Source organism: Neovison vison, chromosome 6 (assembly GCF_020171115.1).
Source record: "Neovison vison isolate M4711 chromosome 6, ASM_NN_V1, whole genome shotgun sequence".
Classification (NCBI taxonomy): Eukaryota; Metazoa; Chordata; class Mammalia; order Carnivora; family Mustelidae; genus Neogale; species Neogale vison.
In genome coordinates this window covers 15,432,764-15,457,098 of record NC_058096.1, presented here as the reverse complement: position 1 = coordinate 15,457,098, position 24,335 = coordinate 15,432,764, and the positions used below count along the sequence as shown (strand labels likewise).

The following is a 24,335-nucleotide window of genomic DNA, read 5'->3' as shown; positions in this document are numbered from 1 at the left end:
GCTGGTATTGTCCCTGTTCCCCACTAGGCCTTGCTTACATACACTTTCATGCTTTACTCATGCTATCTTCCCAACCACAAATATTTCCCCTCTTCTTCACTTATCAAAATCCCATCCATTCTCTCGGAATTGTTACAAAGCCCACCTGCTTTACGAAATCTCCCCCATCCACTCTAGTCCATACTCTGCACTGCTTTTCTCTGAATTTCTAAAGCACTTACTGGATTGTATTATTATTTATAATGTTTCATCTGTGTATGTCTTGTTTCCAATGGGATTGTAAGCTCCTTGAGAGTAGAGACTGTCTTAAACTTCTTTGATACCTGCTATCAACACTGCAGATATGTTCAATGAATAATGAATGGATGAACTTGAAAGACAGATTTTAAAATGCTCTATATTTTAAATTTTTGTTCATTAATTTTACTAAAATTAAAAAACCATTATTTAATGGTGGTAAGCTACTTCAATATGAACAATGGGCCTTCTTATTTCCTCTTATTCTCTGCAATAGTAACTGAGGCCAGATACCTAACAGCAACTGGTTTATTTTCATGGAGTGGGAAAGCAAGAGAAAAAAAAAAAACTGTAAATCCACCCCCAAAAGCATGCTGATCCATGTTTCCAGAGCTTCTTTTGCTTTAGGGCTGACAAGAAAGGAATTTGCAACTTGATTCATTTCAAAGCAATCTGGAAAAAAAAAAATCCAAGTGCGGATTGGTAGTGCCTAAAAAACTGTTAATCCTCTTATTTAAGAAACTTAGGTAACCAGAACTTTTATTTTAGCCCAAGCTTTACCACTATTCTGGCTTTATGACCTTGAACAAATCTCTTAACCAACCTGGGCCTCTTTCCTCATTTTAGAAATGAAAATTAACCTAGAAAATCTCTAAAGTCCTTTTCCGGTTACAAAATTCAGGTTTGTGTTTAAAGAAGCTGACTTTATAACTCTGATCATAAAGTATAAAGTTGCACAAAAAAGAAAAACTAGAGTCTGGATAGCTATAACATTGGCTTTGCTAATACAGTTTACTAAATAAAACTGATCTATTTTATAGAATCCAGGAAGTAAACTTCTAAATGTCTCTCAAGTTAGCAAGACATGAAGTACAATACTAATGTTTTAACAAATCCACAGAAACTGACCAGCTTTAAGGGGGTGAAGAACCAGGTAGTCAGGAAGGGATAGTCTTCCAAACGGATATGAATATTTGAACTACCTGCCAAGTGCATTCCTAGGTTGGAAATGGTCTTCTCTTATCAAATTACCAACCCTTTTTGCTCTGATTCTAGACTTACCAAGTAGTTTTCTGATAATTTGGCTTTTCATATACCCTGCCTTTTGAGAGAGAAGGTACTGGATAAACTAATGCAAATGCGCTCTGATATGTTATATCTCTGACTGGAAAGCAGTAAATTAATATTCTGTATTTATTTTGTAAAAAAAAAAAAACTACTGGGGGAAATAGAAAGTCACTATTTAGTGGGCATAGAGTTTCAGTTTTCCAAGATAAATTCTGGAGACTGGTTCACAATACTATGAATACAGTTGACACCACTGAACTGTAAACTCAGAAATAGTTAAGATGGCAAGTTTTATTATGAAGCTTTTACCATAATTGAAATAAAGATAGAGGGGAAAAAAACTGTAAATTAAAAAGTTATCTGTATAAAATTTAAAAATAATAAAAAATGCTAAAATAAAATTTTAGGTAACTAGTCTAAACATTTCTATGGTTGGAAGTATTGTGTCATCACATCTTCATTAGGATAAAACACTTAAGCCATTTCTAAAACTTCTAAATGGCTTAGGTTCCTTGATTTCTTTTCATTATTTTTATCACTAATTTTCTTATTTAGTCAACTGGCAATCAGACAAAGCCTGCAAGATCTTAATTTACCTGTACAGTATTCCAAAGTGGGACAAACTCAATTTCCTGAGGTGTTCTAGCCAAACCTAAAACCACTCAATCCATGTCTATAGAAGAAAGCGTAACTAGATTAAGGGTAAAATCTATAGTCTTAATTTAAAGGTAATCAAATGTTTAACTCTCCCTTTGTTATCTGTTAGGGGAGAAACACTGGATTTTCCAGAGTCTAGTCCCTCTTTACGGATACTCCTATCCAGAAAAATAATACCTCAGAAAAGCAAACAGCAAAAGCTTTCCCAATATGGGAAGAAAGGTACAATAAGAAGGAAGTTCTCTAACAGCATGTGAATATGACTGGTTTTAATTTTCCTATACCCACAAATACAAAAAAAGGAGAAAAAAATCCCTAAGATACCTTTTCGATGACCTGAAGAATAGAATTCCACTTCAGATCCCCCTGAAAGAGGAGAGAGAAATAATCTGCTAGACGGAATGAAGTCACCATGTAATCACTACAAAATTAAAAACTTTTTTAGCAACTTCAACTTTAAAAAGTAGACTAAAAACCTCTGCCTTTTATTACCAAGCATTCATCAACTTACCATACTTACTGAACACACACTGTTCTCACACACTTCCCCATCACAATCAAGAATACATTGCTTGTGCTTGCTTCGGCAGCACATATACTAAAATTGGAAAGAATATATTGCTCTTCTTTAAATAGATATTCACACCCAAGAAACCACCCAAGAATAACCTCCATGTGGGTCTCATTCTACTTTCATCTATAATTATTGTGGCAATATAAACCATTACAGTTTAAAGAGATAGACAGAGGCACCTGGGTGGCTCACTGGGTTGAAGCCTCTGCCTTCGGCTCAGGTCACGGTCTTAGGGTCCTGGGATCCAGCCCCGCATCGGCCTCTCTGCTCAGCAGGGAGCCTGCTTCCTCCTCTCTCTCTGCCTGCCTCTCTGCCTACTTGTGATCTGTCTGTCAAATAATAAAATCTTTAAATAAATAAATAAAGAGATAGACAACAACAATACCTCAATGAGATCATCCAAGATATATTTTCTTTCCATATTATTGTCACAGCAACGGAGGGCACTGTACAAAATATCCACCAAGAAACCAGCATCCTTCCTTGGATCTTCATTTAGCCAACCAATCAGTTTCTGGTATAAAAACTGCACTGCAGGATTTTTTTGTGCAAGTCTGGCTATTTCAAGAGGTTTGGCTTTGACAGTACTCTGTTTTTCATCACCTAACAGCATTTTAAATACTTGGGTTGAAGAGAAAGAGCTGAGCAGAGTAGAAAGGAACCTTAGATGTTGCTCTGACTTTTGCTCATTGACATAGTTAAAACTCATCATTGCTAGTTTACAGACCAAGTCTTCCAAAGGTTTCTTCCTTAGCGGCGATATAAGCTCTGAACAATTATGAGTGAGAGAAGGTTCAGTCATTAATTCAGAGCTTTCACTGTTCTCACCTTCTGAGGAAACACATTTTTCATTCTCCTTATTACTTTCAGGCAGCTCATCAGCAAATCTAACCTTACCAACTTTTTTTTTATTCGACTTCAGCGAGCTTTTTGGCTTCTGAAGGACCTGTAGCAGGTTAGATACACCTGACACGGATTTCACATCAGCTTCTGGCTCATTGATTTTCTCCACACAGATCTCTGACAGTCTTTCCCAAAAATTTAGCAGCACTTTGTCCAAACTGTGAGCTTTTTTATCATCTTTTTCCACATCTGCTTTGGCTTCCCAGGAACTTAAAGTTTCTGCTAAATGGTTAAACAGCTGCCCATCTTGCAATCTTGCGTCTTTGAGAACTGCATCAATAAAAGGAATCAACTAAAAGAGAAGGTAGAAATGGAAAAGTTCCATTTTCAGGAGAAATAAAGTTTAAACAAGGTATTTATAAAAAAATAAATTAAATGAAATAAACAAGAGCGGGGAGGTCCTTAAGCTGCCAACTCTTGATTTTGGCGCAGGTCATGACCTCAGGGTCTTGAGATCAAGTCCAGAGTCAGGCTCTGAGCTGGGCATGAAGCCTGCTTAATATTCTCTCTATACCTTTCCCTCTGCCCCTCTTCTCGTTTGCTTGCTTGCTTGCTCGCTCTCTCTCAAAATTAAAAAAAAAAAAAAAAAAAAGAAAGAAAAAAAAAACCAAGGTATTTGTAAAACACTATAAAATTCCATATTTAATAACTGAAAAATGTTGAATTTTTCCCCCTCAAAATTCTGAAGAGTCAACTTGAAGGTCGTTTTTATAACATACAAAGAGGTTAAAGATTTCACTGCATTCCCCCTAAATTATTCTTTTTATGATATAATTAACCAAAATTATTGGTCATTAACAAATAATACAGTTTTCTTCGCATACCCTGAACTTATTCAAGTTTTTTACTTTTTTCTAAATCAATATGAAAGACATATAGGACTAACAGAATTCAGAACCCTTTTTCTTAAATTGCGAAGAGTAATTAAGTGAGATATCAACCAGGATCTATGCTTATGTAACTTCATTAATTTCCTAACATAAGGAACCATATTCCAGAACTTGCTTTCATCACTGGTTCTAAAAGCCAAGCACAATATTTCACAAAAGGAGTTAAATATTTTAGAAGTAACAAATTATTGTATAATTTACATATAATATAAAAGACCACAAATAACAACTTTGTAATTATGTTTTGTGTTACAACTCTACAAAACAGGGTTTGCACATCCAGAGACTAACTAGTACTCAGAAATTATGGTATTATTCTGGCAACCAACAACATGGAATTTTTATTTAGCTGGTCAGAAATACACATTACTTAAAAATGAAATCTATATGAAGACTAATTAATAAAATGACAAGATACAATGAGCTTAATTTTATAAGTCAACATGCAAAGGCACTGATGATTTTTACATTTGTAAGTACCTGGTCATTGACGAGCATCTCTTCAATTTCTTCTTCACCTAAGTTTTGTTGCATGATGAAACGTAAGCATTCAAAAAAAGCTGATATTACTGCTGAGCATTCTGAAAAGCTGGTTTTTATTCTTTCTGTGGATAGCCTAAGAAATAATAAATAATTATGGCTTATTCTTTCACAAAAAAGAAAATACGCAACTCAAAAACACCAAAATAAAGACATAGATCATACCAAAAGAAGAGAATTTTTTACAGTTAAATTCTTAAAATGAAAACTAAGAACAATAAGAACTTGAAGTGTGAAAAAAGCACAATTTCAAATACGTCAACAAAAGAGAATACACAACTATTTTCTAGTCAGAAACAAATCCACCTCCAAATTTTAATGACAGGACTTAAATAAAGATAATAATGTAGTAAAAAATAATTTTGTAATCATTTAAAAAAACTGAGTATATTTTACTAGATAAAACTGAGTATCTTTTATTAAGTTCAATAAGTACAGTGAAATTTTTGTTTTAATTATGACTTTAAATAGCTATCATATTTAAGTTTATGGAAGTTACAAACTCTTCAGAGGTTTATTTTTTTCCATTTGGGCATTTGTATTTATCAACATACCAAAAAATGACATTTTAAAAATGGTCTATGTCCATCTAAGGTCTTACAATATTCATTGCACTTTCTACTGTGTATTACCACTGAAGCCTTAGAAGTACCCAAGAAAAGCATTCCAATTGTAATTCTCTGAAAACTTTAATAAAAGTGTTTAATGAAGAGCAAAACAATATGGAGAAAATTTAAATAAGACAATAATGAGTATGTCATCCTATCCATGTATGCAAACAAGAAAAATCTCTCGTTTTAACGATCAAGAAATTTAAACTTCTTACCCTGCAACAACAGAGGTGAGGAAATTTTTGAAAAAATCCAACTTTGGATCTGTAATGGTCTGAGGAAGTTTGCTGATAAATGGCAAAAGATAAGGATATATGATAGTAGCCAGACCCCGACCACCCTCACGGACCACAGCTGACAGCTTCGGAAACACACTTTTTTTTGCATTTACATGAAGCCAACAGTCCTAACAAAGGAAAGATTATATTAATAATTAGAGATCATAGAATACTTTTCCCAATTAGGAGACATACAGGCTCTCAGAAGTATTAATCATGTATTCTACTTAGGCTAAAATCTCTCACACTAAAACTAAAACTAAATTTAAACTAAAACTCAGAAACTTTAATAAATTTATTACATATAGAAATCATATACCCCACATGCTTAGGACATAACTGATCAGAAATAATTAACGTAAAAGACTTCTATAAAAGCTGTTCTATAAAAGGGGCAGCAGTATTCAATCTTAAATATAAGATTCAGATATACTGACTTGACTGGACCACATAAGGTTTAAAGTATAATTGATACTGGCTAAACAAAAAAGTACAATAAAAACTCAGTGCCATTTTATAATCAGTTTAAAGATTTAAACCAAGTTTCGGATTAAGTATTTTATTTCTAAGAAAGCATTTTTTTCCCAGTAAGTTTTAGATAGTATAATTTGATAGGCTCTCTCTCACACATATCTAAGGCTTCTAAAATATAAACTTCTAAGACAACAAATACTCCCCGATGTATTAAATGTACCTGTGTTACACACCTCAATAGTTGTGAGTGTATAAAGTACAGCTTCCCAGAGAGCTGGGCACACAATGGGGTCACTGTCATCAATGCTAAGTAGAACAGACGGGCTCACTTTAGATGCTTCCTCTTTCATCAACTGTGGAATACGCTGGCACAAAGCAGAAACTAACTCAAAATAAGCTGAGCGGATCTAAAACAAAAAAACGAAAAGCTGGATTAAATCAAAGCCTAACAGACCTACCACGAAATTTTTTACTTAATAGCTGATAGTTTACTCATACTAGCCCTCTCATTAATAAAACTAAAAAGACTACAAAAAACATTTTAAAGTCTTCCATAGAGTATGGGGGCTGAAAAGACATTAGAAATTACCACATAAAAGGGAAGGCAGAAAGAATTCAACCTTCTATTTCTTTGGCTGAAGCAAACACAGATCCTCTCCAGTAGCTGAGGCCTTCAGCTGGGGCCTCATATTATTCCTATTGATGCACAAGGCTACGAGGCTGCACAAAGTTAAACACATCCAAACAAACAAAAACTAAGAAACCATGAGCCACTATCAACAGAAACAAAAGATGACACAGAGATCTGAGACTTAAAATCTTAGAATTATCAGTTATAAATTCCTTATCAACAATTTTTATTATATTTAAAGAAATAAAGGTTTAAAGAAATCTGAAAGGAAAAAGGATCTCAGAAAAAGCACAGCAAATGTGAAAAAGAATGAAGCACAATTTCTAAACTAGAAATAAAGAGGCAGAAAGAAATATAGATACATGATAGATAGATTAGAATTCAATTCACAGTTTAAGAACAGATAATGAGAAATAAAGAGCAAAAGAAATTATCCACTAAGTAGCGCGGAAAGAGAAAAAAAATGAAAAACAGCAAGGACAACATAAGACACAGAGGATAAAGAAGGTTTAATATATATTAAATCAGAATCCCAAAGCGAGAGGAGAGAATGAAGCAACGGAAATATCTGAAGAGGTTAATAGCTGAGCGTTCTGTAGAGCCAATGAAATACACCAATCTACAGCTCAAGAAATCCAAAAAATCCCAAGCAGGATACATAGAAAAAAAAGCCACAACAAGACACATAATGGTGCAACTACAAAAAAACAAAAGCAAAAACAAAAACAAAACAAAGAATAAACCTTAAAAGTGGCCAGAGGAAAAAGACAAACTATCTTCAAAGGAAGGAATGTAAGACTGACATCTAACTTCAATAGCAACAATATTAAGTCAGAATACAGTGGAATATCTTCAACAAAAAACAACTGCCTGTATTTAATCCTGTACCCAGTAAAAATTTATGTCAATGAGAGTGAAGGGGTGCCTAGCTGGTTCAGTTGGTAAAGCACGAGACTCTTGATCTCAGGGTTGTAGGTTTGAGCCCCACATTTCGTGGAGATTACTTGAAAAAATAAAACCTTAAAAAAAAAAAAAAAGAATGAAAATGAAATAAAAATATCTGATAGAGGAAAGAAAATGATTTCATCATTGTTGTATAAAATCAAGACATGTTCTTGTGTTCTACATACATGTTCTACATATAAGGCAGATGATCCCAAATGGAAGGTAAGAGATGAAAAAAGGAATAAAGAGCAAACAAAGCAACAAATATGTAGGTAAATCTAAATGAAGATTCAAAGTATACTAATAATATTTTCCAGGATTAGAAAAATACATATACATACATACTTAACCCCATAAAGCACTTTATTTCTGCATATTTTATATAAAATACTACCAAATCAATGTTAGCAATGTACTTTAAAAGATAAATACATAGCATGACTAAGTTTCTCTCTTAAATGCTAGGCTAGAAAATTATATGATCATTTAAACATATCAGAAAAAGCAATCAAGGAAATTTGATCATTAATTTATGACAGAACTACTCAGCAAATTAAGAATAAAAAGGAAATTTTAAGCCTTATAAAATCTAGAAAGCATCATACTCAAAATATTAAGAGTCTACAACTATTTCTTTTAGGTTAGAAACAAGAAAAGCATGCCAGCTATCACTTCTATTCAACTAGAGGACCTAATTAATACAAAGAGACAAGGGAAAAAAAAGAATTGGAAAGTAACCCAAGTAAGTAACTATAGTCATAGCAAAATAACAGGCTATGAAAAATATTCAAAAATATCTAAACACTGGCTATTAGAACTAACAAGAGTTTGAGAGAGTTGCTGAATATAAAATTAACATACAAAAGTATAAAATACCTACATCAGTACAAACAAAATACAAAAATGTAATAAAAATGTAATAAAAAAACCCCATATTTCACAATAGCACCAAAAACTATAAACTTGTTCAGGATAGAACACACTATAAAATATTATTTTAGGATGAAAAGGGCCTAACATAGCCTAAAATTTTTTGAAAAATAAATAAAGTTGGAGGGTTTCTAAACTTACTACAAAATAACAATAATCAAGAGAGTATGGTATTGGTGTAAGGATAAACATATAAATAAATGGAACAGAATAGAGTCTAAAATTAAGATCCAAGATAGACGGTCAACTGAATTTTTACAAAGGTGCCAGAATAAGGATAAGACAGTCTTTCAGGGGGCACCTGGGTGGCTCAGTGGGTTAAAGCCTCTGCCTTCGGCTCAGGTCATGATCCCAGGGTCTTGGGATCAGGCCCCACATCAGGCTCTCTGCTCCGTGGGGAGCCTGCTTCCTCCTCTCTTTCTCTCTGCCGGCCTCGCTGCCTACTTGTGATCTCTGTCAAATAAATAAATAAAATCTTAAAAAAAAAAAAAAAAAAGACAGTCTTTCAACTTTCAGAATAATTCTATGTAAAAAGTTAACATGGGGACATGGGAGGTTCAGCTGGTGACTCTGCCTTCAGCTCCGGTCACGATCGCAGGGTTGAGGGATTGAGCCCTACATCAGGCTCCCTACTCAGTGGGGAATCTGTTTCTCCCTCTCCCTCTCTTGCCTCCTCATGCTCTCTCTCTTGCTCAAATAAATAAAATCTTTTAAAAAATTAATTTGATTCTCACCATTATGTGACACACAAAAATTAATTCTAAATGAACCTAAACTATAAAATTTCTAGAATAAAACAGAGAAATCTTTGCAACCTTGAGGTAGGCAAAGATTTTAGATAAGAAATCAAAAGCAAGTATCATAAAAGAAAAAAATGATAGAGTGGACTTCATAAAAATTAAAAACCTACTCTCTAAAAACATTAAGAAAATGAGAAGTTAAGCCACAGACTAGAAGAAAACATTCATGATTCTTTATCTGACAAAATGTTTGCATCCACAATATGTAAAGCACATTCACAACTCAAAAATAAAAACCAAAAACTCAGTTTTAACACAGGTAAAAGAGGAGTGCCTGGCTGGCTCAGTCGGTAGAGCATGCACTCTTGATCTCAGGTTTGAGTTCAAGCCCCATGCTGGGTGTGAAGCTTACTTTAAAATTTTTAAATAAATTTTTTTTTTAATGGGGTGCCTGGGTGGCTCAGTCAGTTAAGTGTCTGACTCTTGATTTTGGCTCAGGTCATGATCTCAGGGTCATGAAATGGAGCCCCATGTCAGCTCCGTGCTGGGCATAGAGACTGGGATTCCCTCTCTCCCCATCTCTTTCTGCCCCTCCCCCCACTGCTTGCTTGTATGTGCACTCTCTTAAAAAAAAAAAAAATACAAAAAGCCAGTAGAAACTTTAGAAATAAAAAATTTAAAAGTGAGAGAAAAGTTGGAACAAACACCTCAAAAAAGATACACAAATAGCCAAGAAACACATTAAAAGATGTTCAATATCATCAGCCATCAGTAAAACACAAATTAAAATCACAATGAAAAATCTCTATCCCAGAGTCAGTAAACATTTTCTTTAAAGAGCTAGACAGTAAGGGCACCAATTTTGGCTCAGTTGTTGAGTGTCAGCCTTCAGCTCAGGTCATGATCCCAGAGTCCTGGGACCAAGGCGCACATCTGCTCCCTGCTGGGTGGGAGGCCTGCTTCTCTCTCTCCCACTCCCCCTGCTTGTGTTTCCTCTCTCTGTCAAATAAATAAAAAATAAAAAAAAAATAAAAAAAAAAAAAGAGCCAGACAGGAAACAGGTTAGGCTTTGTAAGCCATCTAGTTTCTCGCTCAGCTACTTAATTCTGCTTTACTTGCTTGAAAGCAGCCAAAGACAATACAGAGTGCTATTTACAAAAATAGATGTGCAGGATTTTGACACATGAGATATATATATAGTTTACTAATCCCTGATCCCACATCCATGAGGATGGCTTAAATTAAAACAACTGACAATATTGCAATAAGGATATGGAGCAACTAAAAATCTCACACACTGCTGATGAAAGTGTATACAATCACTTCGGTCAACAGTTTGGAAACTTCCTACAAATTTAACATATATGTACCTTATCAACTGATTTCTTTCCTTGCCCAAGAAAAATGAAAACCTATGTTCATACAAAGACTATATGAAACTAAGCAATAAAAGGGAATGGACTACTGATACATGCAACAACAATGAATGAATCTTAAAACATTATACTGAGCAAAAGAAGCCAAACAGTAATGTCTGGCTCCATTTATATGAAAACCCACAAAGACTAATCTGTCGTAACAGAAAGCAGATCATTGGTTGCCTAGAGTTACGGGGAGGATGACACAACATTTTATCTTTTTTTAATATTTTATATCTTGATTATAGTATTTATATGGATATGTACATGTATATACATTTGTCAAAACTTATCAAACTCTCTGCCTAAAATGGCCCCATTTGACTATGAGTAAACTATACCACAATAAAGTTGGTTTAAAAATTATTCTAGGAGGGCGCCTGGGTAGCGTTGGACTTCGGCTTAGGTCATGACCTAAGGGTCATGAGATCAAGCCCTGGTGTGGGCTTCATGCTCAGCTTCAGATTCTCTGTCTCCCTCTCCCTTTGTTCCTCCCCAACTCTCCTTGCTTGCTCTTTCTCTAAAATACATAAATAAAATCTTAAATAAATATATTCTAAATGTTTTTTAAATCCATGAATAATTTGAGAGATACACCAGATTCATCATAAAGAGAGCAACAGAGAGCAAGCCCCTCCAAATCATTCACTACAATGCCAATCAATATCCCAGTGAGGAATTCAATAAATTTACTGAAAGTTATATAGGAGAATGAAGTGGTTTTGTTTTGTTTTGTCTTTTTTAAGCAACCTCTAACTTCAACATGGGACTTGAACTCGTGACCTTGAGACCAAGAGTCATAAGCTGTACTGACTGAGCCAGCCAGGTGCCCTGGAAAAATAAAGTTCTAAAACAACTTGGTCAATCCTGAAGACAAGGATTAAAAAAAAGTGACTCATCTGACCACGTAGTATTAGGATATATCATAATGTCATGTTAACATGTCATATTAAAATGGAATGGATGCAAACTTCTGGTACTGGCATAAAAAAAAAAAAAAAAAAAAAAAACTAATGGACCAGAAGATAAGGTTTAGAGATAAACCCATGAACATGTAGAAATTTAATGTACCACAATGGCAGGATCATAAATTTGTTGGAAAAGAATGAACAGTTTACTAGGTAATGTTGGGAAAACTGGCTCATTATACATGAAGAGAAAGGTAACTAACTAGATCTCTACTTAACACTGTATAAAAAGGTAGATTATTAATGGATTAAAAACTTCATATGAGAAGTAAAAATACTATAAAAGATATAACTATTAAAAATGGTTTTTATGGCTTAAAGTGGAAAAGGCCTTCATACGCCAAAATCAGTGACTTTGATTACAGGAAAATCACAATTTCTTTCTAAAGAGGACAAAGGAGGGTAACCTGGGTTAGCAGTTAATCGGCTGCCCTCGGCTCAGGACATGATCCCAGGACCCTGGGATCAAGCCCTGTATCAGGCTCCCTGTTCAGTGGGAAGTCTGCTTTTCCCTCTCCTTCAGCCTCTCCCCCTGCTTGTGCCTGCTATCTCTCTAATAAATAAAAAAATAAATATTTTAAAATTAATAAATAATAAATAAAGACGACTTAGGAAAGGTGACAGAATGGTAGATTACTTGCAATGCCTAGAAATGACAGAAGTATTTAGGATATACAAAGAACTCTTGTAAAATAAGAAAACTTCAAAAGAAAGAAGAGAAAGATATACACAAGTAGTTTACAGAAGAAACACAAAAATTTTAAAAGCTTATGAAGAGATGCGAAAAGTCACCAGTCAGCAGAGTAATTACAACTATCACTTGAACTCCTGTTAGAGAGAGAAAAATTGGGGGGCTGAATGCTGCTCAGTTCTGGCTGGAATATAAGGACATATATAGGGCTCATCATGCAATGACAGTTGAGACTAATATTCAGGTGAACAATCTGGCATCACTTAAAAAATTAAGTATGCATATACCCTCTGATTCAGCAATTCAGAAGTTAAGAGAATTTCAGAAAAAGAAATCCTTGCAGATCTGAAGGTATATGAAGATGTCCACTGCCGCACTGTTTGTAAGGGCAGGGTGGTGGAGGCAATCAGGGTCTCAACCACTGAGAGAAGGCAGTGCGCGTAAAATGGAAGGGATGCAAATTTCTGAATACTACACAGTAGTTAGAAGGCATGGCCCAAATATACATATAAGAACATGATAGATTTAAAGTATTTTAGTACTCTTTCCTTTTTTTTTTTTTTTTTTTTTTGGAGAGACAGAGAATCTTAAGCAGGCTCCATGCTTAGAGTTGAGCCCAACAAAAGGTTCAATCTCATGACCCTAAGATCATGACCTGAGCCAAAATCAACAGTTAAGACACTTAACCAACTGAGCCACCCAGTACTTAAGAAGTACTAAGTAAGGGGTGCCTGGGTGGCCCAGTCGTTAAGTGTCTGCCCTCAGCTCAGGTCATGATCCCAGGGTTCTGGGATGGAGCCCCACATCGAGTTCCCAACTACTTCTCCCTCTCCCACTCCCCCTGCTTGTATTCCCTCTCTTGCTGTCTTCTCTGTCAAATAAATAAGTAAAATCTTTAAAAAAAGAACTACTAAGTAAAAAATAAATGGAATGAAATATAATACCAGTTATGTGAATTAAAAATACAAGGAAAAAGGCTGTGATGCGCCTAACAGATAAAATTCGTGTTAGATAAGCTTCATTCAGGTGGGACTTCTAGTGCTATTGTCCACGAGTTTAATGTTAATGAGTAAGCAATACATATTAAGATGTTTTTAAACATACATTAAACAAGGTTATATGTTGACCAACTAAAAAAAACGATGAGACCAAAGACTCGCAGGCATCTAATCTTGTATTTCCCCTAAGAGCAATGCTTCAGTATTCACTAATTCGATGTTCCTAGGTTCTTCACATAATCTAATTACCATGAATAACAAGCACCAACTTTCTATACAAAAGGACATACGCTATGCACATTTAGAATGGTTAGCTGGTAGAAGCAGGGGATGGAGAGGGAAGCGGAGACAAAAGAGAAAAAAATGCATTAAGTTAGAAGAGCCTCATACAAAACGATTTTGAAGCGCCATGAACAGAGGAATATGATAATATAACTCAGAATTTGAGGTCTAAATAACTAAATAAAAAAGTGAAAATACATTAATATTGCAGTAAAAGAGGAATTCCGTCCCACCACGAAGATATGTTCACAGAGTTTTAAACACAAATAATATGCATAAAGCAAAAATATAAACAATATCAACGTGGAAAAAAAGAATCACAGAAATGCTTACGATAAAAGATTATGATACCTGAGGTATACTGTGTTTTCCATACTTCCAAAACTTATTCTGTGATAAAAGAGACTTAAATTTCTCCTCCAGAGAATCAAGCTCATTATCAGGTAACAGGCAAAGCAGTTTTTTTAATGCCAATAAGGAACAAGTTACAACCCGATAGAATTTAGCTTCTCTTTCTTCCTCTGGAACCGTTCTTGATGTGAAAAGAAAATAAATATATATAAGGATTGAGAATAAGCCAAACTACATATTTGGCACTTCTATTTTAAATGTTTTATCATTAAACAGCTACTGAAGTTGATTTATTTCTACATTCTATCTCCCTGTGTCAAACTTTCTCCCTTAAAATACAAACATAAACAGAATTTTAATCACATATTTTCAACTAATACAAGGTCAAAGAGATTAAAAGCTGTGGCTTGAAAAAAACTGCAAATATACTGCTCTCAGTAGCAAAATGATGCTAGGAAACGGGTATCAGTGCATCTAAGATTACTTCCCATTATGAACTTCTAATCGTTTATTAGTACATACAAGTAAATGGGACATTTTACTACTCTTTCAACAGAACTATCCATAGTTCTTCACTATTTTAACCAGACCTTAAAATGATTCCTGCTAGGACTATCAAAAGGTAAATGTGGGAAAAATATAAAAATATTTCTTTGTAAAAGAATATGAACATAACTTCCAGATAATTCCAATAACAGGACAACTTGCAAGTAAAAACACTTAAAACAGCACCTAACATATAGCATTATATTAAGTATTTCCAACTTTACTTTTACAAACCCTTTTTTAAAAAATGTGACCTTAAATAAATAAATTGGGGAAAAAAAAATGTGACCTTGAAATGGTCATCTTATTATTTATAAGCGAAAGAAATCCTTAACATGAGTTACATAGATAGAACATAACTTACTGTGGGTCACTGAGTGTATCAGGTGTTTCTTTTATAAGATGATCCTGCAGCACCTATAGTGGGGTGAAAATTCCATAGCCTTGAGATTTTATTGAACTGTCAATGGTGAACAGTCCAAGCATAAACCTTATCTGACCTTAAAGTGTTTACCCCTATCCTAAAAAAGTAGCAAATTAAGGAGCAAACTAAAAGATTTGAACTTTACCTATTTTTCTTTCCCTATCAATCCCCAAGCTTGACTGCTTTGGGGCTAAAAAGGAGAGGGTACTTCTTCTGAACATCTCCCAATACCTGTCAAGAGGAATTTTCCCTTAAATATTCCTGGTCTCTTGCTCCTCCATTCCTCTTCTACGCAGCAGTTGAATTCCCGATGAGCAAGTTTGGGAGAGAAATTGGGTTGTTTTCTTCTCCCCACCCCTTTGTGAGTGCCTCCCAGCTCACAGGAGACCACATGTTGTGCTCTGCTTCATCATGGAGGAAAGTCTAAGGTTCCATTCAAAGTGGGTAAGTCTGCCTACTTCCAGGGTGCAGACTAGGCAATCTACTGTTCTAGTACCCCTTTTATCAGCAATAACAACAGGTAACATTTAGTTAGCTTTTCCACATGTTCAGTATTGCTTTGAACAACTTCATCCATTAATTAAATTAATCCTCATAACTACACAATAAGGTAAAATTTCCACTTTAATAGATGAAGAAATGAAGGCACAGAAACTTGCCCAAGGTCACATGCAAAACTAATGGTGCATACCCAATGGTATGACTCAGAATCTATGTTCTTATGTAGAGTATAATGTAATACCTATAAATCTGACATTTTGGTCTTCATTTGCCTAACTCTTCTCTACAAAATTGGTTTTGAACTTGGAAAAGTTCAAACTCAGTATCTGTATACATAACCAAGTAAAGGGAGAATAATGGAGGAAACAATCCACATATTCAGTGAACAGTTACCCATCCATAATAAAATCAAGAACAAAAAAATCAACCAAATGAAAAACTATGAACAGCCAAATCAGTTGTCTCAAAGTCCATTTTCTAAAACCCGTAGGTGTTCCAACTCATCACACTTCACTCTCAAAACACTTATCACTTTGATATTTTAAATAAACCAATGATTCTTGGATTAGAGAACTCCCTTTGAGAATACGACTAAAGTTACAAACCCTGTCCCTAGAAAAACAAACTTGGTAAACCTGAAAAATAATGGAAGAACCAAGAACTTAAACACGGAAACAGAACACACATGTGTACGTAGGAGAGGTGTTAGGTGGAAAGATATATAAGGCTATTTTTATGGTCTTCTGAAGGGTAATTTATCACTATCTACAAAAATTTTACATGTTCTTATCCTTTGACCCAACATATGGTTACTATAAATTCCATCACTCCCACAGGGTATGAAGAGATCTATTCAAGGATTGTTCACTGAAGCAGTATTTGTTATAATAAAAAACTGAGGGAAAACCTCAAATGTTTATTAATATAAAAGGAATTAAATAAACCATTGTACATCCATATCAGAAAACCAAAAAAAAAGAATGAAGTAGATCTATACACATGTACTGATATAGAAATGTGAGGAAAAATAAATTTAGATTTTTTAGATGTATTCTTTCTTCAGATTTTGTAACATAAAGCATAAACCTTTTAAGTACTATAACTAAGATTTATAAATTAAAGATGAAACATTTAAATAACTTATAAAGATTCAATCCAAAATGTTACTTAAGTTAAAAATCAAAAATGGTCGGGGCCCCTGGGTGGCTCAGTGGGTTAAGCCGCTGCCTTCGGCTCAGGTCATGATCTCAGAGTCCTGGGATCGAGTCCCACATCGGGCTCTCTGCTCAGCAGGGAGCCTGCTTCCCTCTCTCTCTCTCTGCCTGCCTCTCTGCCTACTTGTGATTTCTCTCTGTCAAATAAATAAATAAAATCTTTAAAAAAAAAAAAATCAAAAATGGTCAATTTTGTTAAACACCATTTTTAAAAGGTCATCTTCCATTAGAAATATTTCACTTACTTATTCTTTTACAAGGCCACATAAAAGAGTTATTATTATAATATGCCTTATATCCCTTAAATATTTGAGGAAAAAAAAATAGAGAACAGTTCTAAGAACTTACACTAGTAATTTCATCCTTACAAAATGCTATGGCTTCAGGTTGCTTGCTTGGAGGGAAAGCTGCTTCAAAGGCATCTTTTGCTGCAGATGCAGCTGGTGTGTAAGTATCACACTGAGCCATTAGCCAATAGCCCATTAAACTTTTTAAGTAAGGAGCCAAGTGTTTCTTCACTTTAAGAATAAGTTTTTCAAAAGCCTGCTGTGTGGCTTCTCGAACCCGGCGATCATGGTCCTATTGAAAATACAACATAGTTTAAAATAGCTCTAGCCCATAAAAATACAAATACAGACATTTCTGGATATGCTATGATGACCCATTAATAAAAATTCACCTATGGGCAGTGCTAAACTAAAATTATTAAGCTTAAAAATTATAAGAATTTGATTAATTTTTCCTTTTCCCCTTCTTGCATGGGATAAAAACTATTCAAGATAGACTCAAGATTAGGCACTGAATACTGAGCAAGTCACACTCACTCTTTTGCAGCAAAGATGCAAAGAAATTAAACTGTCAAATTTTACTATGACTAGAAAGTATCTAGGTAATTCTCTAGTAATTACCTAATTTCTGAAATCAGACTCCCAATATACTTTATACAACTAACATGATCTAATCTGCATAATACTGACATAACATTTTATAATTTTCACCAAAAATGAATCATATAAATTTAACAGTCCCCATGACTTCAATCAAAAACTATAACAAAACAAACAACCCTAGCATACGTTTTGAATACTTACAAGTGAAATTTTGCAGAAAATTCTTGGCCAGTAAGGAAGGACTCCTTTCACAATTTCTGTGTCTCTCTCTGTACACATGGTTCCAAATTCCTGCATAGCCTAAAAATAAATTAGCAACATTACTAAGGACCAACAGACACAATATTGGCTATTGATTACATTTATTCTGTTCCAGAAGCTTAGTCTATTTTATACAACAGGAGAATACACTGCTTCTGTTTATGCCATATGGGACTAATCTGAAGAGTTCCTTCACAGCACAGAAACTTTTCTTTTCTTTTTTTTTAAATAAAATGTATACAAATTAAAAACTCCATTTAATACGATACGGTCAAAATTATGTTCTGTGATGGGAAAACCATACACCCAGAATTCCAAAGTGATTCAAATACGCACAGAACTACAAACTAATTTATAACCCAGAAGATAAAAGGTAAAAACTAAGCTTACATCTGTGTGTCAGAAAAAAATACAACTGTAAAATAACTTTTTAGTGATAAATCATTGCTCATTTTTCTTTACATAAAGTATACCAATGACATTTTGTTTTAACAAAAGGATTTTTTTTTATCATTTTTATGAAAAACACAAAACTTGCTTTTAATTTTGTCGTGACATCTTTCTTAGAAAGTTTCCGCAGCACCATTCGGAAATCAGAATCTACAAGACTGTCGATTTCTTCAGCTCCTTGAATAGCAGGAACATAGCCTAGGTCACTCTGAGATGTTCCAAAACCAATAAATCCAGGCACCGTTCCCTGTTCTTTGGCAAGCAGTTCTGCAGCTCGGCCACTGTTTGAAGGCTGATAAGAAAGTTGGGGAAAAAAAAAATTCAGAGTACAGAAAGCATTCAAAATTTAACTTTGTGTTCTTGTCCTTGACAATTCTCAGAGAGGAACAAGCTTTTATTTGATAACTTTTTAAAAAAATATTTTATTTATTTATTTATTTAATATCAGAGAGTGAGAGAGTGAGAGCACAAGTTGGGGGAGAGGGAGAGGGAAAAGCAAATGAGCGTGACATGGGACTGGATCCCAGGACCCTGGAATCAATCACGACCTGAGCCAAACGCAGATGCTTAACCAACTGAACCACGCAGGCACCCTTACTTGAGAACTTCTTATTTCCGAGCCTAAGATTTCATCTACTGCAATGTTCCCATCACCAAGAACCTATCAATAATGACCCTAGTGCGGGGCGCCTGGGTGGCTCAATGGGTTAAGCCTCTGCCTTCGGCTCGGGTCATGATCCCAGGGTCCTGGGATCGAGCCCCGCATCAGGCTCTCTGCTCAGCAGGGAGCCTGCTTGCCCCTCTCTCTCTGCCTGTCTCTCTGCCTACTTGTGATCTCTGTCTGTCAAATAAATAAAATAAAATCTTAAAAAAAAAAATAATGACCCTAGTGCTATTTCCTGGTCTGCTAAACATCAAAACAATGTTGGTTAAATTAGATACAATCCATTAGTGGCTCACAGTATCATTTCGAAAAAAATAGAATAAAACTTTAAAACACAGAATGCATCACATTTGGTAAGAATAAGTACTATATAATAAAATTTTTAATTTCCAAATTAAATATATACACACACACACATATGTGTACTAAGTAATGATATAAAATTAATTCACACATGACTTACATCTTTTCATTCATCCATTCAACAAATATTTATTAAACCACCACCATGGGACAAGTCTAATGACGGCTGTTTTTAAGATTAGGAGCTCCTTGAAGGTAGGCACACTCAGTTCCACATACAGAGTTACCCTAACTTCTTTAAGCTATAATGGATACAAATTACATTACTATGGACATAAAATCAATTCAATGGTCAGCATATAAGACACACTCCTTTGAACCACAGTCAGTACTTTGTTAGATGGATACTCAATATAGTAGCTTTCTAGTACAAAAAGTTAAGGAGCTGGTTTTAACAAAAAAAAAATATTTAAACTGCTGAAAGAATGTAACATATTCATTGTCATCTAATAGAAAAATACCTCTGGGACGCCTGGGTTGCTCAGTTGGTTAAGCCTCCGACTATTTGGTTTCAGCTCAGGTCATGATCTCAGGTGTTGTGAGACTGAGCACTGCACTGGACTCTATGCTCAGCGTGGAGTCAGCTTGAGAGTCTCTCTCTCCCTCTAGCCCTCCCCCTGCTCACATGCATTCTCTCTCTCTAAGATTTAAAATAAAACCTAAAAAAAAAGGGGGGGGCGCCTGGGTGGCTCAGTGGGTTAAACCTCTGCCTCCGGCTCGAGTCCTGGTCTCAGGGTCCTGGAATTGAGTCCCGCGTGGGGCTCTCTGCTCAGCGGGGAGGCTGCTTCCCCCTCTCTGCCTGCCTCTCTGCCTACTTGTGATCTCTGTCTAATAAATAAATAAAATCTTTTAATAATAAATAAATAAATAGATAGATAAAATATAGTTACTGTTTCTTGTTACTTCTTCTACTGCATGTTAAATGCTTATACCCCCAGTTCAAGAATAAGAACCTTGATTCTATTTCTGGAAGTTAATTTTCTTCTACCTACATTCTTTTGTGCCTGTCCTCTCGAAGTAGTAGAGGTAGCAATCCTAAGTCTACAGTTCAAAGGCCAAACTCAGGAAGACTTACAAGGTCTTTCCCCATCTGGCCTTAGCTTTCCCCAGGCTTATCTTCTGACACTCTTCTTCCGTTGTCACGGTTCCCCCGCTCTTCTCCCAATTTTGCTACCACCACTTATGCTCCATCCCAATTCAGTTTTCTGAATACGCTATGCCTTTCACAATCTGATCTTTGTGTAATCTTTTCTCTCCACCTGAAAACCTTTTCTTCCTTTTCACTGCCTGACAGACTACTCATCGTTTAAAACACACTCTTGTTTTCACTGCTTGCCTCCTTCAGGTCAATTACCATTCTTTTTCTGTTCTCCCATCTTCTTTCTATTCATACCTATATCATAATTCTTTAATACATTATAATCATTTGCTTACTTATATGTCTATCAACAAATTAATAATTCAAAAATAAAAAAAATCTATGATCTTTGAGTACATGGCATTCAGTACTCAAAGTCTTCTGCTGAATGAAAGAATGCCATTTTTAAAATTTTTTTAAGATTTTATTTATTCATTTGACAGAGAGAGAGAGGTCACAAGTAGACAGAGAGGCAGTGGGGGAGAGAGAGCGGGGGAAGCAGGCTCCCTCCTGAGCAGAGAGCCTGATGTTGGCCTTGATCCCAGGACCCTGAGACCATGACCTGAGCTGAAGGCTGAGGCTTAACCCACTGAGCCACCCAAGAATGCCATTCTTAAATTCAAATCTCAACTAAGCAACTTGCCCTTTCTCTAAGCCTTAGTACCACCATCTTTTTTTTTTTTTTTTTAAGATTTTATTTATTTATTTATTTACAGAGAGACACAACGAGGAATACAGGCAGGGGGAGTCAGAAGAGGGAGAAGAGGTTTCCTGTGGAGCAGGGAGCCCGAAGTGGGGCTCGGATCCCAGAATCCTGGAATCTTGATCTGAGCCGAAGGCAGATGCCTACCAACTGAGCCACCCAGATGCCCCAGTACCATCAACTTTAAAATGAGGAAATAGTAACTAAGTCATTTCTTGGATTATCAAAATTAAATGTAAATGTTTAAACCATTAAAACTGATTCCAGCAAGGATCGCCAAAGGATGCTAAAACCATTAGGTGAAAGTTTGTGAGAAAAAAAAGATTGCTCCCAGTCTCAAAATACCACTCCCCATGTTATTTGTTAATAGCCGACAGAAAAAGATACCTTTATAATAGACATCATGGTAACCAATTGATTAAACAACACCAAAAATGGAACAAACAAGCAGCATGTGCACCCTGATGCACTGATGATGATATATCATCTATGAAGCATTCCTATCAAAAACTGTTTACCTTGACTCTAGGCATAAGGAACAATCAGACAATTCTAAATAAGCAAAAGTGCCCTAGACTTTCCCAAATTGTCCGTCATTAAAAAACTGCCCTCAAAAGAAAAAGAAAAGGAAAAAAAAAAAAAACCCAAAGGAAAACTACCTAGAGCTAAATGGTTAAATGAATGGAATCACTCAATCCTTCATTGTATCCTAAGTGTTTTTAAAAATGCTGTATCTAAAAACAAGTTATACAGAACATTATTGAGATGACTACAGAAATCTGAATACAATGTTACATATTATTAGACAGTAGTACACTGAGGTTAAATTTTATGCATGTTGTAATTGTTCATGGTTATGAAAAAGAACTGCCTTTGTTTCAAATATATGTGTTGAAGGACTCAGCAGTTAAATGTCATGATAGGTGCAACAATTCTCATATGGTTCAGCAAAATACATATATTTAGAGATGTGACCATCTCTAAATGTGACCAAATATTAACAATTGATGGATCTAGGTAAAAAACATATGGCTAGGGCACCTGGATGACTCAGTGGGTTAAAGCCTCAGCCTTTGGCTCAGGTCATGATCTCAGGGTCCTGGGATTGAGCCCCACATTGGGCTCTCTGCTCAGCAGGGAGCCTGCTTCCCTCTCTCTCTCTCTGCCTGCCTCTTTGCCTACTCGTGATCTCTGTCAAATAAATAAATAAAATCTTTAAAAAAAAAACATATGGCTTGTCAGTCTAATATTTTTGCAACTTATCCTTATATTTGGAATATTTTTTAAAAAATTTTTAATTGTTTAGGGCGCCTGGGTGGCTCAGTGGGTTAAGCCACTACCTTCGGCTCAGGTCATGATCTCAGGGTCCTGGGATCGAGTCCCGCATGGGGCTCTCTGCTCAGCAGGGAGTCTGCTTCCCTTTCTCTCTCTCTGCCTGCCTCTCCATCTACTTGTGATTTCTCTCTGTCAAATAAATAAATAAAATCTTTAAAAAAAAATTTTTTTTTAATTGTTTAAATAAGAAAATTAAACTTAACTGAAAATGCAAGTAAAGTGCTTAACACAAGACCAGCACAAGGCAAGTTACTATTATTACAGTTGGTACTATAGGCCAAAAACAGATTAAGTGACAGATCTAACAAAATGTACTGATATCACTAGAATTTGATCAGAAACAGGAAAAATGCTTTCTCATAACATTGAACTGTGCCAAAACAAGCTAAATACTGTAAAAATACATTATGATAATATCCCTAATCATAAGTTTAATCTACTTTTGGGTCCTCTTTAAACAAGTATTTAGGGGCACCTGGGTGGCTCAGTCCGTAAGCCTCTACCTTCAGCTCTGGTCATGATACCAGGGTCCTGGGACAGAGTGCCCCGGTGGTGGGCTCCCTGCTCAGTGGGGATCCTGCATTTCCCTCTCCCTCTGCTGCTCCCCCTACGTGTGGCTTCTCTCTCTCTCTCAAATAAACAAACAAAATCTTTTAAAAAACAGAGTATTTGGTGAGCTTCTACTACACACTAATCCTTGTTCTAGGCTCCTAGGACAACAGCCTTCATAAAACACCTGCCTTCTTAATACATCTCAGTGAAGCATGGCAGTAAATGAAGACAGACTTAGTAAGTTACACAGTCTGTAAGAAGTCCTAAGTGCAAAAGAGTAAAATAAAGCAGGAAAAGAGCACAGGGAGTGGGATGAGGGCTATTATTTAAAATAGGACGATCATGACAGACCTCACTGGGGTGTCTCAGGCAAAATTTGTAGCCTTCTAATGAGCGTTAGGGAGCCTGCCAGGCAAGGTCAAGGCTCGGTGAGGAAGTCAGTGTGGCTGGATCGAGCCAGCGAGGAGGGAAGCTGAAGATGGTGCCAGAGGGTGACCACATACCATGTTTACCATCGTTTAGGGATCTGGCCTTTACCCCGAGGAATCTGGGGAGCCCCAGCAGGTTTTTGAGCAACAGAGCGACATGATCCGAAATGCCCTGCACACGAGGCTCACTTTCAATGCTTTCTACCCAACTCCCTTGTTCCCAGTGCCAGCCACCCCCACCCCCGCCAGCCTGGCCAGGTAACCTTCCCATTGAAACGGATACTGAACCATTCCTTAATGGAAATTGTAGGATGTGTGCTCGGGTGGAGACAGCTCTGGCATGGGACATTTTTTCTCTCACAAATCCCCGATCTGCTCACAGACAACCCACCCCGTTCGTGGGGACGAACACACAACAGAGAGGTCACACTCGACACGCAAACACACGCCTCCCGACAGCCGCGCTCCACACGCCCTCTGGACGCGCGCGTGGTGCAGACAGCGGCTGCGAAGTGAGGACTCCCCGGTCCGCCGAGCCACTCCGCACTCACCCTCAGGTTTCCCTTGGTCCGCTGCTTGTTCTTCCCGCCCATGGTCGCAGTCTCACCCGCACTCTCAGCCCGCAGCCCCCTGGTTGACACGGCCGGGCCACAACTTCCGGCCCCTGTCGCCGGAAAAGG

At 36.1% G+C, this 24,335-nt stretch overlaps 1 protein-coding gene across 2 annotated transcripts in view; it reads right to left on the bottom strand.

Annotated features, from left to right (window-relative positions):
- The window catches only part of LTN1 (listerin E3 ubiquitin protein ligase 1), a 67,189-nt gene extending 42,854 nt beyond the window's left edge, over positions 1-24,335 (bottom strand). For both annotated transcript variants that reach the window (XM_044251060.1, XM_044251061.1), the window contains exons 1-11: positions 24,207-24,335; positions 18,561-18,764; positions 17,963-18,061; positions 17,220-17,450; positions 15,097-15,149; positions 14,187-14,367; positions 6,466-6,639; positions 5,696-5,886; positions 4,810-4,945; positions 2,922-3,731; positions 2,287-2,328 (exon numbers count right to left, since the gene is read on the bottom strand). In XM_044251060.1, coding sequence (XP_044106995.1) covers positions 2,287-2,328; positions 2,922-3,731; positions 4,810-4,945; positions 5,696-5,886; positions 6,466-6,639; positions 14,187-14,367; positions 15,097-15,149; positions 17,220-17,450; positions 17,963-18,061; positions 18,561-18,764; positions 24,207-24,248 — 2,163 coding nt within the window. In that variant the 5' untranslated portion in view covers positions 24,249-24,335. The remainder of the gene's footprint in view (positions 1-2,286; positions 2,329-2,921; positions 3,732-4,809; positions 4,946-5,695; positions 5,887-6,465; positions 6,640-14,186; positions 14,368-15,096; positions 15,150-17,219; positions 17,451-17,962; positions 18,062-18,560; positions 18,765-24,206) is intronic.